The following is an 18,716-nucleotide window of genomic DNA, read 5'->3' as shown; positions in this document are numbered from 1 at the left end:
TTAGACTTGATGTTTTATTTCACAGATTCATGGACCAGTAAAAGCTAGAAAGAATTCAGAATTTTAGCCCAATCTCTTAAAGCCAAAGATACTGAGGCCCACAGCCTGGGAAGCCTGGCTTCCTCGTCTTCCCCCACTTGATGTCATCAGAACTGCCCCGAACCTCACCTCCAAATTCTTTCTAGCAGAATGAGCAGGTAAAAACCAAACCTGCAGAGAATGATTCTACAATCCTAAAACAGGCTTGCAGCCAAACCAAATCAGTGTCTCTGATAAAACACAAAACACTAGCACAGAGAACTGAAGACTAATAGGTAAGATGAAAATTTAAATATCTGACAAAATTGGTTTTTTTGCTTTTTAATTTTTAAATCCAAAATAACATTTTCATATGTAATATCTCAGAATAAAAAAAAATACTTGCCATTTCAAATGCACTCTGAAAGTGAAAAGTTAAATCAACTATATAAGATTCTAAGAGACTAATTCATTCACAAGACTTTGTAATGTTTATTCTTTGGTCAAAAGTTAACTGATGCACCACTTTTACTTTTCTACTATAATAAATGGAGAATACATCCTCATTAGATTACAATCACATAAAAAACTAATACACATTTGGGTTAAAACATTCCAGACTAAAAATACGTAAAATTTCAATGTCTGTTTATTAATCTTCACTATGTCCTGGCTAGAAACCAAAAAAAAAAAAAAAAAAAAAAAAAAGCTCTGGAAAAAGAATATATTCAGATGAGCAGAGGTTGAATATAAGAAGTTGCACTGTCCTTACATCAGCTGGTATAAATAATATATGTTTTACCTGAATATTTACTATGTTTATGGAGTATGAAATACTATGATTAAATTATTGATGGATTTTTTTTGACATGCCAATATGAAACACATGCATGTTTAAACATGTTTATAATAAAGCATGTTGTCCTATTATATCAATGTACATTTGGCATTTACATTAGAAATAGACCAGCATCTGTATTACATTATAACGCACAAGGGTTCCAGAGAGCCATTTTCACTTGGGGGTTAGCTTCTATTCATTTACTTGATCTTCTACAGAGAGCAGGATGCAAAATTATTCCAATATGTATCTACTCTAAGGAATATATGCTGATGGAAAGGCTTTGTTCTGCATTATGTTAGCACAAATCACAATGAGCAGATCCAAAGACCTTTCTTCTCCTGGAAAAAAGAAACCTGAAAACACTCAGCATTTTTGAGTACTTTCCTGTGTATGTTTGTGTATGTATGCGTGTGTCTTTTTTCAATCAAAATGTTTACTCATTTTTTTTTCAAAAAGCATTACAAGCTCACTGTAGAAAATTGGGGGGGAAATCAAAAAAATACAAAGCAGAGAGAGAACATCACCAAATTCCAACAATAAAGACAGCTACCATTTGCATCTTGGTTTTTTCGCTCTTTTTTGTTTCAGTGAATTTCTTTTAATAGCACAAAGAGGACTTCCTTGACTCCAAAGTCTTCATGCTGTAAACAGGATACCATTACTTGATTCATCAGTTAATAACAAATGTAAGTAATATTTATTTTCTGTGGAGTTGAATGTAGACACGTTCTCCTTGAGAAACTGCAAAGAACCTATCCTACTTTTTCCAGGAAAAGAGTTTTGTAAAGTAGGAACACGGTGGGAAGAAAGGCAGGAAGGATGTTTGCAAGCGCCGCTTACCTCATCATCGTCGGCATCGTACTGAGCATAGTGCTGTTCCAGCAGCTCTCTCTGGCGCCTTTCTTGTTCCAGCGTCTGGCTTATCAACTGGGCAACCTCACTCACTTGTCCTGGCTTTTCTCGCCCAATAACAAATCTGTAGGAAGGTGAAAGGAGACTAATACAGTAAGACTCTCCAGGCAGAAAGGAGCGCTAAGAAAAAGGAACTAAGCTTGATAGTTCATCATGGTCCATCAAGGCTCAAGAACATAATATCACAACGCACTCTAAATGGTATGCCTGGGCGGGAAGGGGAGGTTCGCTGAGCACCTGAACAGGTTACTCCAGACACAACCCAAAGGAAAAGAAAGGGGAAAGGTAAAGGACAATAAACAAATTACTTTGGGAGAAGACAAAAGAGATGTAATCCATTCTACAGTACTTCATACATTTTTGATGCCCTACAAAGTGAAAGCAAACTCATAATTTCCCATACAATTGGACTTGAGAATCATTTCCACAATACTGTCCTCTTTACAATGCAAAAACTGCTTCAAAAACATGCCTTAGGTGGGTAAGTGAAGAGGGGCATTAACTTTTGCTAAGTTACTATAACTTTGGAGATACAAAAAAGAAGGGGAAAGAAAAGAAAAACTAAAGAAGAGGTGATAAATTTGAAAATTCACTTTTAGAGAAAGAGGCGCTATGAGGAAGGGTGTGGTTTCAAGAAATAAAGGGACAAAGGAAATATCTGTTCATATTAATTACTGTAAGAAAAAAAGTATAAAGTAAAAAGAAGGGAAGTCATTTACTTATCGCAAACTACACTTACTTATGATACATCCTTATCAATACTATGTGTCTGGCTCAACAAATTCATATTCACTTCTTTACATCTTTTCACACTAATATATGGCTATTTTTCTAAAAATATATGAGTAGTACACATGATTTAGATTTAGTTTCTATATATCATTTAATTTCATTATTTTGGATGTGTCTCTTTGTTTAATCTTGTTTCTATACTTAGAACTGACGCCTTCCTCTGATTACAATAGATTGCTATGTTTGATCGTAAGTTTAAATGAAATATACCACCATTCTCCGTACAAATGCACTAAAAGTCAAAATTTTTATACTTAGATGTTAGTAATTGTCTTTATAGCAGTATTTTTATGTAGTTTCAAACAGGATTCTGAAATCTTTCTCAGGTGCTCATTTATCACTTGGCTTTTTTTCCTAGGGGATCAACTATAAGTAGAATTTGTAACTTCTCTAATTTCCATCCTTATTCATCCTATAATTTAACATAATAAAATACATCTATTTTAAATGTGCAATTTGATAAGTCTGACCAACGTATAAAACTGTAATCACCACATCAACAAAGATAAAGAAAATGTCTATCAACCTAAAATATCCCATTTCCTTTTCTGGTAAATCCTCCTCACCCTGGGCCCATATTAGATTTGTTTTTTCTATAGTTTCATAAAAATGGAATCACAGAGTGTCTCACTTCTTTGGCTCCCCATAATGTTTTGGAGACTTATCCATGCTGTTTCAAGTATCAATAATTCATTCCTTTTTATTATTCCTGGTACCAGATGTACTACATTTGGCTTACCTATTCTTCTATTGATGGATAGTCGAGTTGCATTTTGGATACTACGGGCAAAGTTAGCGTAAACATTTGTGTGCCAACCTTTGTGGGGACATGGATTTTCATTTCCCTTAGACAAATAACTAATAGTGGAATTAATGTTGTATGGTAGTATATGCTCAGCTTTTAAAGAAATAGCTAAATGCGCTTTCGAAGTTGTGGCACCATTTTATATTCCTATTAGCAAAGCATGAAAATTACAGTTGCTCTACATCCTCATCAACACTTAGTTTCGTCTTTTAACCTTACACTTTAAACCTTATAATGTTTTTAATTTCCAATGCTTTGATGACCAATTATAATGTGCGTATCTTTTCATGCACTTATTGACCATTCATATATCTTTTCCAGTGAAATACCTTTTCAAATCTTTTGCCAATTAAAAAAAAACTGCTTGTCTGGCTTTTTACTATTGAGCTGTAATGGTTCCTTATATATTCTGGATGCATATCCTCATCTATCTATACTCTAAATAACAAATACACATAGATACATACAAATAATGCATGTATATCTGTCTGTCTGATTTACTATCTTCTCCCAATCTGTGGTTTACCTCTTAATTTTCTTAATTGTGTCTTTCAAGGAAGTCCAATTTATCATTTTTTAAAAGATTTGTCCCTTTTGTTTCCTCAGAAATCTTTGCCTCATTTAAGATAGCTAAGATTTTTCCTATTTTTCTTTTCTTCTAGAAGTGTTAATGTTTTGATTTTATCTTACGTCTTTATTATCTTTCAAATTAATTTCCATGCATGATATTTGATAAAGGTAGAGTTTCATTATTTTCCAAATAGATAACCAGCTGTTTTAACACCATTTGTTGAAAAAACTATTCAATACTGCCACTGAATTACTTCAGCACATTTGTTGAAAATCAGTTGACTATATACCTGTGGGCTGATTTTTGGACTTTTCCAATCTATTCTATTGGTGTATTTATCCTTGTGCCAATACCACACTGCCTCGATTACTGTATAGTAAATCTTGAAACTAGGTGGTGTGAATTTTCCAACTCTGTGTATCTTTTCCCAAATTATTTTGACTACTCTTATAAGTTATCTGCATTTTAATATAAATGTTATAGTCAGCTTATCAATTTCTTTTAAAAGCCCACTGATGTTTGATTTGGGATTGCTTTGAATCTATAGATCCATTTGTGGAAAACTGACATCCTAATATTGAGCTGATCCATGAAGATGGTGCATGTCTGTATTTATTTAGGTTTTCTTTACTTTCTTTCAGTAATACGCTCCAGTGCTCAGTGTAAGGTTGTGGCTATAGTTTGTTAAATTTACCTCTATTCATGCTTTTTCAAGTTATTGTAAGTGGTATGGATTTTTAAATTTGTTTCTGATTGTTTCTAGAATGGAGATAAAATTGATTTTTGAATTTTGGCCTTGTATTTTGTGACTTTGCTAAACTCACTTATTAATCATAGATTTTTAGAGATTCCTTAGAATTTTTCCATATATAAGATCATACCCACTATGAAGACATTTTTATTTCTTCTTTCTTTCTTTCTTTCTTTCTTTCTTTCTTTCTTTCTTTCTTTTGGAGATATTCAGTTTCTATGATGGAAGATACATAAAGTCTCTAATATGCCCAACTAATCTAGACATATAATGACTACCTTGAATTCATTATATTTTTGGTTAAAAGTCAGAAATGATATATAAACATTAAGCAATTAATAAACTCATATCCTCAAATGATAGATTTAGGAAAACCTAGATTGACCCTTTATGTTTCTTCAAATGCATACCAAAGTGGGGTTTGAGGGAGTATCACTTACCTACTAGAAAGCTGACAGGAGCTTGAAGGAAGCAATTAACGTACCAAACACTATTAATGGAAAATAGTAGCCAAGCTCAAAGTAAAAGGTAAATAAGAATTCACATTCATTTAAGTCATCAACTCTTTAAACTTATTTGAAAATTACATTGTCCGATCTTTCAGTTGAACAGTTTTCCCTAAGAATGCAGGAGTTTATTTCCTCTGCAAGGCAAGTATTTAAAATTACTGTGATCACAATTCAGGGAGAGAAATAGATAAGATTTGGTTCACTTGCCAATGAGTTGGAACCAGTGCTGATGGTTCTAGAGGTGAATGAAGGAGTCATTGGTGAGAAATTTCAAAGTAGAAAATTATTTTTAAGGCCCAAATTACAATATTAGAGTATATCATATATATTAAATTATATAATTATATAATAAATCAAAATTCCAATACAATGTGCAAGCTTTTTCCTGTCCTCAAAACATGATCTCTAATTCCAACCTGGAATTATTTGTGATGCTAAAACTAAAACAAAAAAACCCAAAAAACCTCTCCCCCCAAATATATGCATAATCAATGTTTCAGAGGAAATAAGAATTGTTCCATACTACATAAGAAACCAGCATTTTAAACAAGAAGGCATAGTTGCTCAAATCACAGCATGGCTTTCTGAATTTGCCCTACAATTTAACATTATTCACTATTTTCCCAATATTAGTCTGTATTCAAAATTACTTTACAGTCTGAAAAAATAAAAGTGATTTGTAATTGTACATAAAATAGTCCATCTCACGAAATACACTTTTTAAAGTGTTATATTAAAGTACATGTCTTCATTCAGGCAGCTATTTGGGGTAGCATTATAGCACTTAGCTACACACACCTTTAAAACCTATAATCTAGTATAATTTATAATTCATATATGCAGTAGAAGAATGTCATCTTGATAAGTATGGTTCAGAGTGAAAGCACCCAGAAGTGGAACTAAACTAATCTGCGTGCCTGATTTTTCCCTCATGTGATAACTGGCATCTACTCCATGTGTCTAAAGGAGCAATAAAAGAATAATAGATGGTATAGGGGCGCTTGGGTGGCTCAGCCAGTCAAACATCCAACTCTTGGTTTTGGCTCAGGTCATGATCTCACATTTTGTGAGTCAGAGCCCTGCATGGAATTCCTAGATGACAGCACGGAGCCTGCTTGGGATTCTCTCTCTTCTTTGCTCTCTGCCCCTCCCCAGGCTCTCTCTCTCTCCCTCTCAAAGTAAATGTTTTTTAAAGTTTTATTTACTTTTGAGAGAGACAGAGCATGAGCAGGGGAGGGGCAGAGAGAGAAACAGAGAGAGAGAGAGAGAGAGAGAGAGAGAGAGAGAGAGAGAGAGAATCCAAAGTAGGCTTAGGCTCTGAGCTGTCAGCACAGAGCCCGATGAGGGGCTTGAACCCCTGGGTTATGACCTGAGCTGAAGTTGGTCACTTAACAAACTGAGCCACCCGGGCCGCCCAATAAATAAACTTTTTTTAAAAATGTGGTACAGACATGAAAGGATGTTAGGCACTATTACTATTCTGAGGAAAGTGATAAAATCTCCCACTTGGAAAATGTGTAACATTCAAATTACCTTTCTATATGTTCTTAAATATTTGGTCCGTTTTTAAGGTGTCTTTATAAATATGGACTCCTGTACCTGTGTGTGTACAATATAGCACATGTAGAATTGGGCAGAAGATGCAAATTTTAAAGTAAGGTTATTATTTTAATTATGAATTTGCACTATAGATATGCTGTGATGGTTTAATTTAGGGGTTAAAAGTGTCTGTAAAAGGGAGAGAAGGTTTTGATAGGACAAATTCACTAAGCCATAAACATGACAGTATGACCAGCTCTGTGACCTTGAATGTATTACCATTTCTAATCCTCTGTTCCCATATTGTAATAAAATGAATGTAACTCAAATATTATGTAATACATATAAAAAGATTAACTAAGGACCTGGTGCCTAGAGAGTATTTAGCAAATGTTTACTGTTGTTTTTACCTGGATAATGTATTAATAGCTAGATAGAGTTGAACACCTTTAAAAGTACTATCTGTGCACCCTGTCCCAGTTACCTCTTATTTGAATCACACTAGATTTGAAAACAGAGTAGTTTTTTGAGAATTAACCACAGTAAAGATAAAATATCTGCACTAAAGTGTGTTCTGAGAAACTTAATTTCAGTTACCACTGAAATATAAAAGTATACATTATATGCTCACTTTAAATTGAAAATTTTCAGTCTTCAAAAATGTAACAATTAATAAAGTCAGCAACAATCAGTCCCTCTAAACATGTGACCAAATCAACTGATATTTACGCACAGTTTTGGTTTATATTTTAGACATTGTCTCCAACTGAAATGACACGCATGTAGTCAAATCATCCAGTTAAATCATCTGTATTTTTTCTTGTTACTATCTAAATTTGTTTACTTTGCTTAACATTCAAATTACCTTTCTATATGTTCTTAAATGTTTGGCCTTTTTATTTTTAGCTATAAAGCATGAGATAACAGAAGCCAAACTGTAATGGATATTTAAATTAAAAGTTGGGTATTTACTAAGGTTATAATTGACAAATAAAGGCTAAAACTAAAATATAGAATTAGGATTTATGTGTTCAGCATGGCTTTTTTCTGGTGTTTCAAACAATCATGTTGTTTTGATGTGAATTATTTTAGTAAGAACTTCCCCCTCTCCCCCTCAGGCTGAGATACAAGAGGTAAAGACAGATAAATCAGGTTTCCTTTTTCTTTTCATCTATTATCAGACCAAGCCATGTTCATGCACTGTCCCTTAGAGTTCAGATGACGAGATTACACAGGTTTCATCTGATTAGTTTATTGAATTCTCTGCTGAGCTGTCAAACAAAAACTAAACAACTATAAAATTGCATTTACAATTTGCTGAATTGAAATCATAAAGATCCTACATGTTCAGTGTAAATGATGTGAGAAGTTATGTTGAAAACTGATGAGTGGTGAGTGTCTTGTTTTTCAGACATGCTATTCCAATAAAAGTGATATACTAGTCAAAAATGGCACTTAGCTGATGTCAAAACTTAAAAATTTTTCACGTAGAATGAAGCAAGTCGGTAAAATGAAAAGCCATAATAGGATATAGTTATTAGTGTTCATATAATCAATCCTTTCATTAAGATTTTTAACAAATATTTATCGTGCACACAACAAAAACCTACAAGATGTATTTTAAAAACAAGAAAAGTTGATCCATAACATCTCTTCTCATTATACTGGAGTCTTGGATCACAAGGTCACATGATACTTTTAAACATTTTTGTAGAAAATGTCTCATTTTTTTCTGTTTGATCACATTTTATGGCCTTACTCTGAACTTGACAGCTTTGAAAATACTTGGCTTAATTGTTTTCACTAAGATTTGTGTTACTATCTAGAGGCAAAAGTCCTACACAACCAAGGTTTTGACTCTTTTTGTACTTGGATACTCTTACATATTTCTCCTTTCTATATTAGGATTTGGATTAATATAGTAATACTTTTTATTTAACATTAACATTTTTTTTTTAATTCATCTAGGAAAATGTTTGCTCTTAAAAGCTAGACCTTTCTCAGGGGCACCTGTGTGGCTTAGTCAGTTAAGCACCAGACTTTGGCTCAGGTCATGATCTTGCAGTTTGTGAGTTTAAGCCCTTCGTCGGGCTCTGTGTTGACAGCTCAGAGCCTAGAGCCTGCTTCAGTTTCTGTGTCTCCCTCTGTCTCTGCCCCTGCCTGCTTACACTCTACCTTTCTCTCTCTCTCTCAAAAATAAATAAACATCAAAAAAAAAAAAAAAGCTAAACCTTTCTCTGACTGACTTATTTCACTTAGCACAATACCCTCCAGTTCCATCCAAGTTGCTGCAAATGGCAGGATTTCATTCTTTCTCATTGACAAGTAGTATTGCACTGTATATATAGACCACATCTTCTTTATCCATTCATCAGTTGATGGACATTTGGGCTCTTTTCATAATTTGGTTATTGTTGAAAGTGCTACTATAAACGTTGGGGTACATGTGCCCCTACAAATCAACACTCCTTCATATGTTTTCACTCATATGTGGAACTTGAGAAACTTACCAGAATGCCATGGGGTAAAGGGAAGGAGAAAAAATAGTTTCAAACAGAGAGGGAGGCAAACCATAAGAGACTCTTTTTTTTTTTAACGTTTTATTTATTTTTGAGACAGAGAGAGACAGAGCATGAACGGGGGAGGGGCAGAGAGAGGGGGAGACACAGAATCTGAAACAGGCTCCAGGCTCTGAGCCGTCAGCCCAGAGCCTGACGTGGGGCTCAAACTCACGGACCGCGAGATTGTGACCTGAGCTGAAGTCGGGCACTTAACTGCCTGAGCCACCCAGGCACCCCCATAAGAGACTCTTAAATACAGAGAACAAACTGAGAATTGATTGGGGGGGCGCTGGGAGAGGGGAAAATGGGTGATGGGCATTGAGGAAGGCACTTGTTGGGATGAGCACGGGGTCTTGTATGTAAGTGATGAATCCTGGGAATCTACCGCCGAAGCCTAGAGCACACTGTATACACTGTACATTAGCTAACTTGACAATAAATTATATATATTTTTTAAAAAGCTAGCCTTTAAATATCTAGATCTGAAATATTTAAATTTTTTTTTTCAACGTTTATTTATTTTTGGGACAGAGAGAGACAGAGCATGAACGGGGGAGGGGCAGAGAGAGAGGGAGACACAGAATCGGAAACAGGCTCCAGGCTGTGAGCCATCAGCCCAGAGCCTGACGCAGGGCTCGAACTCATGGGCCGCGAGATCGTGACCTGGCTGAAGTCGGACGCTTAACCGACTGTGCCACCCAGGCGCCCCAGGATCTGAAATATTTAAACTTAAGTGTAAGCATTACTTCTTGAAATGAATGTTCTATCTAACCAAGTTCTAATTATAAAAACTTTTTTCTGCCACTATATTTCAATATAGTAGTTGAATGTCAAAAGTAGTTGAATTCTTAAAAAACAAAAACAAAAACAAAAACAAAAACAAAAACAAAAACAAAAAACATTGCCTAACCCATGCTACTTCAAGGACTATATACTACGTAATAGGTATAAACTTAAATATGTTCTAAAAGTGTTATACCTTCTCAAGAAGTGACGTTTCTCTATTTTAAAGTTAGCTTTGATGTTTCAGGTTTAAATATTTACACATACAACAATTTAAAATAAAATATTTTAAGTGTTAATCTGTAAAAATTGGCATCAGAAAATGTCTCATTAAGCCAAAGTCCCCTTTAAAACAATTTTTTGAAATCTCCACTGTTTTTTTTATTTGTTTTAAATGTTTGTTTGTTTGTTTATTTATGTTTATTTATTTTTGAGAGAGAGAGAGACAGAACGTGAGCAGGGGAAGGGCAGAGAAAGAGAAGACATAGAACCTGAAGCAGGCTCCAGGCTCCAAGCTGTCAGCACAGAACCAAATGTGGGGTTTGAACTCATGACCTGTGAGATCATGACCTGAGCGATCATGACCTGAGCCGAAGTTAGACACTCAACCAACTGAGCCACCCAGGTGTCCTGAAATCTCCACTGTTTTTAATCTTCTTTCTATCACCAGTGGTTGTTGACTACATACATATATATATATATATATATATATATATATATATATACACACACACACACACACACACACACACACATATTTATATGTACATATACATTTACAAAATATATTTATAGATATGCATTTATAATATATATTATAGTATATTTATAGTATATATTATATTTATAGGTATACATTTATAATACATATTATATTATATTTATATTATATATTATATATTATAATTATGTATTATATATATTATATATATATACACACACACACACACACACACATACATATAATTTAGAACTTATAATATCTATGGTCCCAAATACATAGTAGCTGCTCTTCTTGTCTGACTGCAAGGGAGTAATAATGTAAACACAAAATCTACAAGGACTGAGAATTCCCATGAACATGGTGGTGCCCTCACTGCCCTCCATTACAAATGACACTCCGTTACGCACAATTATAAAATCAAGCCTCTGAGAAAAAGGGACACTCTCAATTTCTCTTTGTGCTATAATGGCAACAAAAACCTCATCTTAAAATGATGTGAATGAAGCAAAACATTTCAAGATTTAATGCATTTCAAATGGAAATCTCAGATATACCAATTAAGTAAAGATGTTTTTTATGGCACAAAAACAGACACATAGACCAATGGAATAGAATAGAAACCCCAGAACTAGACCCACAAACGTATGGCCAACTCATCTTTGACAAAGCAGGAAAGAACATCCAATGGAAAAAAGACAGCCTCTTTAACAAATGGTGCTGGGAGAACTGGACAGCAACATGCAGAAGGTTGAAACTAGACCACTTTCTCACACCATTCACAAAAATAAACTCAAAATGGATAAAGGACCTGAATGTGAGACAGGAAACCATCAAAACCTTAGAGGAGAAAGCAGGAAAAGACCTCTCTGACCTCAGCCGTAGCAATCTCTTACTCAACACATCCCCAAAGGCAAGGGAATTAAAAGCAAAAGTGAATTACTGGGACCTTATGAAGATAAAAAGCTTATGCACAGCAAAGGAAACAACCAACAAAACGAAAAGGCAACCAACGGAATGGGAAAAGATATTCGCAAATGACATATCGGACAAAGGGCTAGTATCCAAAATCTATAAAGAGCTCACCAAACTCCACACCCGAAAAACAAATAACCCAGTGAAGAAATGGGCAGAAAACATGAATAGACACTTCTCTAAAGAAGACATCCGGATGGCCAACAGGCACATGAAAAGATGTTTAGCGTCGCTCCTTATCAGGGAAATACAAATCAAAACCACACTCAGGTATCACCTCACGCCAGTCAGAGTGGCCAAAATGAACAAATCAGGAGACTATAGATGCTGGAGAGGATGTGGAGAAACGGGAACCCTCTTGCACTGTTGGTGGGAATGCAAATTGGTGCAGCCGCTCTGGAAAGCAGTGTGGAGGTTCCTCAGAAAATTAAAAATAGACCTACCCTATGACCCAGCAATAGCACTGCTAGGAATTTATCTAAGGGATACAGGAGTACTGATGCATAGGGCCACTTTTACCCCAATGTTCATAGCAGCACTCTCAACAATAGCCAAATTATGGAAAGAGCCTAAATGTCCATCAACTGATGAATGGATAAAGAAATTGTGGTTTATATACACAATGGAATATTACGTGGCAATGAGAAAAAATGAAATATGGCCTTTTGTAGCAACGTGGATGGAACTGGAGAGTGTGATGCTAAGTGAAATAAGCCATACAGAGAAAGACAGATACCATATGGTTTCACTCTTATGTGGACCCTGAGAAACTTAACAGGAACCCATAGGGGAGGGGAAGGGAAAAAAACAAAACAAAACAAAACAAAACAGGTTAGAGTGGGAGAGAGCCAAAGCATAAGAGACTGTTAAAAACTGAGAACAAACTGAGGGTTGATGGGGGGTGGGAGGGAGGAGAGGGTGGGTGATGGGTATTGAGGAGGGCACCTTTTGGGATGAGCACTGGGTGTTGTATGGAAACCAATTTGTCAATAAATTTCATAAAAAAAAAAAGATGTTTTTTAGTTTTCATATTTAGAAATTACATGTCCATTGCACTACTCTAAAGGATATAAAATGTTGATTCAAAGGGGCATACGCACCACAATGTTTAAAGCAGCATTATCAACAATAGCCAAACTATGGAAAGAGCCTAAATGTCCATCGACTGACAAACAGATAAAGATGAGGTATATATACACCATGGAATACTACTCAGTCATCAAAAAGAACGAAATCTTGCCATTTGCAACAATGTGGATAGAACTAGGGTGTAATATGCTAAGTGAAATAAGTCAATCAGAGAAGGACAAATACAGTATGATTTTACTCATATGTGGAATTTAAGAAAAAAAACAGATGAACATAGGGGAAAGGAAGGAAAAATAAAATAAGATAAAAATAGGGAGGCAAACCATAATAGACTCTTCCATATAAGGAACAAACTGAGGGCTAATGGAGGGGAGGTGAGGGGGAAGATGGGCTACATGGGTGATGGGCATTAAGGACAGCACTTGTTGGGCTGAGCACTGGGTGCTATATGCAAGCGACAAGTCACTAAATTCTACTCCTGAAACCAATAGTACACTATATGTTAACTAACATATATAAAAATAAATAAATAATTACATACATACATACAAACTAAGGTAAACAACTCAGAGAATATTGGTCCTAGAATAGAATGTAAATGTTATAAGAAATTATATAGCAAAAAAGGAAAGGCAGAAAGAATAGGAAGTAGCTAAGAATATGAGTGCACTAAATTTGCTTACCTTTTTATTGTTTTATTATTTAAGAATTTATTTGATGTTTATTTTTGTAAGACAGAAACAAAGCATGAGTGGGGGAGAAGCAGAGAGGGAGACACAGAATCTGAAGCAGGCTCTAGGCTATGAGCTGTCAGTGCAGAGCCTGATGCGGGGCTCAAACCCACGAATCATGAGATCATGACCTGAGGTGAAGTCTGATGCTTAACTGACTGAGTCACCCAGTCTCCCCTCCTTATCTTTTTAAAGTGGTAAATTAATGATTATTTTATCTAAATAATAAATCTAAAAATAGGAGCTGAATGATAAAAGAATTCAGTTTTTAGCTTCATCCAACAGGACAAAATTGCAAAGCAATAAGGATATTATAATCCCACATGTGTAAGAATGTACATGTATCTGAAATATCTGGAATGACATACACCAAACTGTTAATAGTTATTTCTTTGGGGAATTGGATCCATGTTTGAGAGTGTGTGTGTACGTGTAGGTGGGGAGGTGGTCTCGGGCAAGGAAAACAGTAGACTTTTACCTTTACCTACCCAGTACTGCTTGATTTTTTTTTTTTTTTTTGGACAAGTATGCCTTACTTTCACAATATAAAAACATTAAACAAATAACAGTAAAAAAAAAAAAAAAGGCGGTGGGGCGTGAGGGCACCCGGGTAGCTTAGTCGGTTGAGAGTCAATTCTTGATTTCAGCTCAGGCCATGATCCCAGGGTCGTGGGATCAAGTCCTGCTTCAGGCTCTGTGCTGGGCACAGAGCCTGCTGAAGAGTCTCTCTTTCTCAGGGGTGCCTCAGGGGCTCAGTCAGTTAAACATCTGCCTCGGGTTCAGGTCATAATCTCATGGCTCATGAGTTCAGGCCCCATATCAGGCTCTGTGCTGACAGCTCAGAGCCTGGAGCCTGCTTTGGATTCTGTGTTTCCCTTTCCCTCTGCCCCTCCCCTGCTCATGCTCTGTTTCTCTGTCTCTCTCTCTCTCTCTCTCTCCTAAAAATAAAAAAAATAAAAACATTAAAAAAATTATTTCCTTCTGTCCCTCTCCCTGCTCTCTCTCTCAAGTAAACAAATAAAAAAGAAATTACATGTCCAGGTATGAATCCAAAATATCAAGTGCATATTTATTTAAAAACCTCATCATTAATTTATATTTTTCTTTTGAGTGTTCTAACCTTTCCAAAATGGACAGGGAAATATTTAAGACCTTCAGATTAATTCATTTTTTATTATGTGTGACTACAATTCCTCCAAAATCCTCACCTCCAAAGTGCCATATGGCTCAGTGTCAAAAAGTCATTAAAAACATATGCTAGGGGTGCCTGGGTGGTTCAGTCAGTTAAGTGTCTGACTTCGGCTCAGGTCATGATCTCACAGTTCGTGGGTTCATGCCCCATGTCGGGCTCTGTGCTGACAGCTCAGAGCCTGGAGCCTGCTTCAGATTCTGTATCTCTCTCTCCCTCTCTCTCTCTCTCTCTCTCTCCCTGCCCCTCCCCTGCTTGTGCTCTGTCTCTCTCAAAAATAAAATAAACATTAAAAAAATTTTTTAAAGCAAAAAAAAAAAAAACAAAAAAAACATATGCTAGGGATAAAGTATGATGAATGCATAGTTATTGATCATATAGCAGTACCTGGAAGAAAGCATTTAAAGTTTAATGTAAATGGCCCTGAAAAACACATACACAATATATCATTAGAAATTTCTCATACTGAAGCACACTCTCCTGTAACATCAATTTCCTATAACTGCTGTCCTCCCGTACTAGGATGGCTATCTGAAGTAAAAAGAATACCTAAGTAAGAACACCTAAGTCTTTTCCTAGAGTCTACTCTTTCAAATGTTTTGCAATTGTTACTATGTCTTCTTAAAATTTTCTGTTTTAGGCAAAAGTTGGCAGAATCTTTAATTTTTATATATAGAAGGAAACAGTGTTTAGACCTTTCACTATCCTGGTCAGTCTTTCCTAAATAATCTCAAATGTTTCAGGGTTCTTCTCAAGATAGGGTATGCAACATTTTTTTTTAATATATGAAATTTATTGTCAAATTGGTTTCCATACAACACCCAGTGCTCATCCCAAAAGGTGCCCTCCTCAATACCCATCACCCACCCTCCCCTCCCTCCCACCCCCCATCAACCCTCAGTTTGTTCTCAGTTTTTAACAGTCTCTTATGCTTTGGCTCTCTCCCACTCTAACCTCTTTTTTTTTTTTTTTCCTTCCCCTCCCCCATGGGTTTCTGTTAAGTTTCTCAGGATCCACATAAGAGTGAAACCATATGGTATCTGTCTTTCTCTGTATGGCTTATTTCACTTAGCATCACACTCTCCACTTCCATCCACGAGGGTATGCAACATTAAACAAATACATTTTATTGTGGTATAACATTAATTAGTCTGTCCGTCCGTCCATCCATCCAACCAGTTATTGATCACTACATAACAGGCAGCCTCCGAGATGGATCCAAGTGATCTCTGGCTCCTGATGTTCGAGTCTTGTGTAATTCTGTCCCCTTGAGTATAAGAGGGACTTGTTAACTCACTTTTATCAAACAAAATACAAAACTAATGGAATGTCCCTTTGGATATTAAGTTATAAAAAGATGACAGATTCCATCTTGGGTACTGTCTTGGGTCACTTCCTCTGGGAAATTCAGTCTCCATGTTGTGAGGCATCCCTGTAGGGAGGCTCTCAGGAAAAAACTAGGAAATAGATCCCAGAAACTGTGTTGTTTCAAGTCACAAAATTTTGAGGCAATATGTTTTACAAGAACAGGTACACTAAGTCATTTACATAATAGTACACAAGATTCGAAAGGTCCCACTTAAAGCTGGAGACCCCCCAAAAAAGGTTCTTAAAATTATATCGCAAATCCACGACTGAATAAGGAAAAGAGTCCAGAAAAGAACTTAATATAGATTTTTTTTCTGGTAAAAAATAAATAATAAAATGTTTTTTTTACATAAAAGTATACAGCACAATAACACATACGCACTGCTGAGGAAGTTCAGTTTGACTGCATTTGCCTTTCCTAAGTAGACACTGTCCTCCTTTCCAAATCACCATCACCATCAACATACTTAGTTAGCATGGTGCTTTTTTTTTTTTTAATTTTTTTTTTCAACGTTTATTTATTTTTGGGACAGAGAGAGACAGAGCATGAACGGGGGAGGGGCAGAGAGAGAGGGAGACACAGAATCGGAAACAGGCTCCAGGCTCTGAGCCATCAGCCCAGAGCCCGACGCGGGGCTCGAACTCACAGACCGCGAGATCGTGACCTGGCTGAAGTCGGACGCTTAACCGACTGCGCCACTCAGGCACCCCGGATGGTGCTTTTTAAATTAATCAGAACTGTTAGCATATGTTTAAGAAATCTGTTTTATTGAAGTCAAATTTACATAGAATAAAATTCACCAAATTTATTTTGTATGAGTTTTCACAAATACACACACACACACACACACACACACACACACACACACAGCTGTGTCACAAATACAATAACCACAGTATAGCACAATTTCATCGCCTCAAAAATATTCCCTCTTAAATGCTTGCAGTTTACAGTACAAAAGCTTTTCTGTCTGCCTTCTTTTGGTCAATATAATAGCTCTGTCAGTCAAATATTATGTTGAATATATTGGTAATTTGTTTCTTGGTATTGCAAAGAAATATTTCATTACACAGGAATACAATACAATTTGTATATCCTTTATCAGTTAAAGGACATTTGAGTTGTTTCTAGCTCTTATGAACAAGGCTCCTATGAACATGTAAGTATGAGTCGTTTGGGTAGATATATGTTTTTATTGCTCTTGAATACATAGCTAAGAATAGAATTGCTGGCTGGTATGGTAAGTACAAGCTTAGCTTTATAAGAACCTGCCAAACTGTTCTGCAAAGTGGCTGTGCTATTTTGCATTCCTGCTGGCAATGAATGAATGTTAAATCTGCTCCACATCCTTGTCAATGCATAGTATTATCAGTCTTTTAAATTTCAGCCATACTAGTGGGTGTGTAGTAGCACCTCATTCTGGATTTAATTTGCATTTCCCCAATGATTAATGATGTTGAGCAGTATTTCATGTGTCTAACTGTAGATCTTCCTTGGTAAAGTGTCTCTTTAATTGATTTGCACATTTTTAATAGGGCTATATATCATCTTATTGAATTATAAAAGTTCTTCATATCTTCTAAATAAGAGCCCTTTATCAGATAATTGTTTTTGCAAATATTGTCTTTGGCTTGCTTTTTCATTTTCTTAATGGTATTTTTTGAACAAATGTTTTAAATTTTGATGTAGTTTAATTTATCATGTCTTTCTTTTATATTTTTTGCTTTTGTGTCTTAACAGATCTTTGATTAACCCAAGGTCATAAAGATTTTTTGCCTGTTGTCTAGAAATTTTATAGTTTTAGCTGTTGCACTTAGATCTACGACCTTGAATTAATTTTTGTATATGCTGTGGGGCAAAGGTCAAGTGTTTTTGTTTTTTATAAATGTGGTTATTCAATTGTCCCAGCACCATATGAAAAGACTATAATTTCCCCCACTGAATTACTTTGGTACATTTGTCAAAACTCAATTGTTTGTGTCTATGCATGCATATGTTGGAACTCTCTTTTCTGTTCCATTAATCTATATTTCTATCCTTATGCCTACACAAGACTGCTGTGATTAGTGTAGCTTTGAGGCAGCGAAAGTTCTCCAAATTTGTTCTTTGTCAAAAATATTAATTTCTACAAAAAATCTTATGGAGATTTTCACTAAGATTGTGCTTAGTATGCAGATTTGGAAAACATTGGAATTTTAACAACACTGAGTATTCTGATCCATGAACATGGTCTATTGCTTCATTCATTGAGGTTGTCTTTATTTTCTCTCAGAAACATTTTGCTGAAGTCATCAACATATCATGTCAGGTATTAAATATTTCATGTTTTGATGCTATCATAAAACTTGGGTTTTTTTTTCAGTTTATTTATTTTGAGAGAGACAGAGACAGTGTGAGTGGGGGAGGAGCAGAGAGAGAGGGAGAGACAGAGAATCCCAAACAGGCTCTGTGCTGTCAGTGCAGAGTCCCATATCAGGCTTGAACTCACAAAACCATGAGATAATGACCTGAGCTGAAAACAAGTGTTGGAGGGTTAACCAACTGAGCCACCCAGGCA

At 35.7% G+C, this 18,716-nt stretch overlaps 1 protein-coding gene across 22 annotated transcripts in view; it reads right to left on the bottom strand.

Moving 5' to 3' along the window:
* Nucleotides 1-18,716, bottom strand: part of PPP1R9A (protein phosphatase 1 regulatory subunit 9A) — a 323,281-nt gene that overhangs the window by 95,688 nt on the left and 208,877 nt on the right. For all 22 annotated transcript variants that reach the window (XM_045052398.1, XM_045052388.1, XM_045052389.1 and 19 more), the window contains one exon: nucleotides 1,703-1,838. In XM_045052398.1, coding sequence (XP_044908333.1) covers nucleotides 1,703-1,838 — 136 coding nt within the window. The remainder of the gene's footprint in view (nucleotides 1-1,702; nucleotides 1,839-18,716) is intronic.

This window comes from Felis catus, chromosome A2, assembly GCF_018350175.1.
Source record: "Felis catus isolate Fca126 chromosome A2, F.catus_Fca126_mat1.0, whole genome shotgun sequence".
NCBI classification, from domain to species: Eukaryota; Metazoa; Chordata; class Mammalia; order Carnivora; family Felidae; genus Felis; species Felis catus.
Note: the sequence above shows the minus strand (reverse complement) of the source record. Positions and strands in the feature narration are given on the sequence as shown.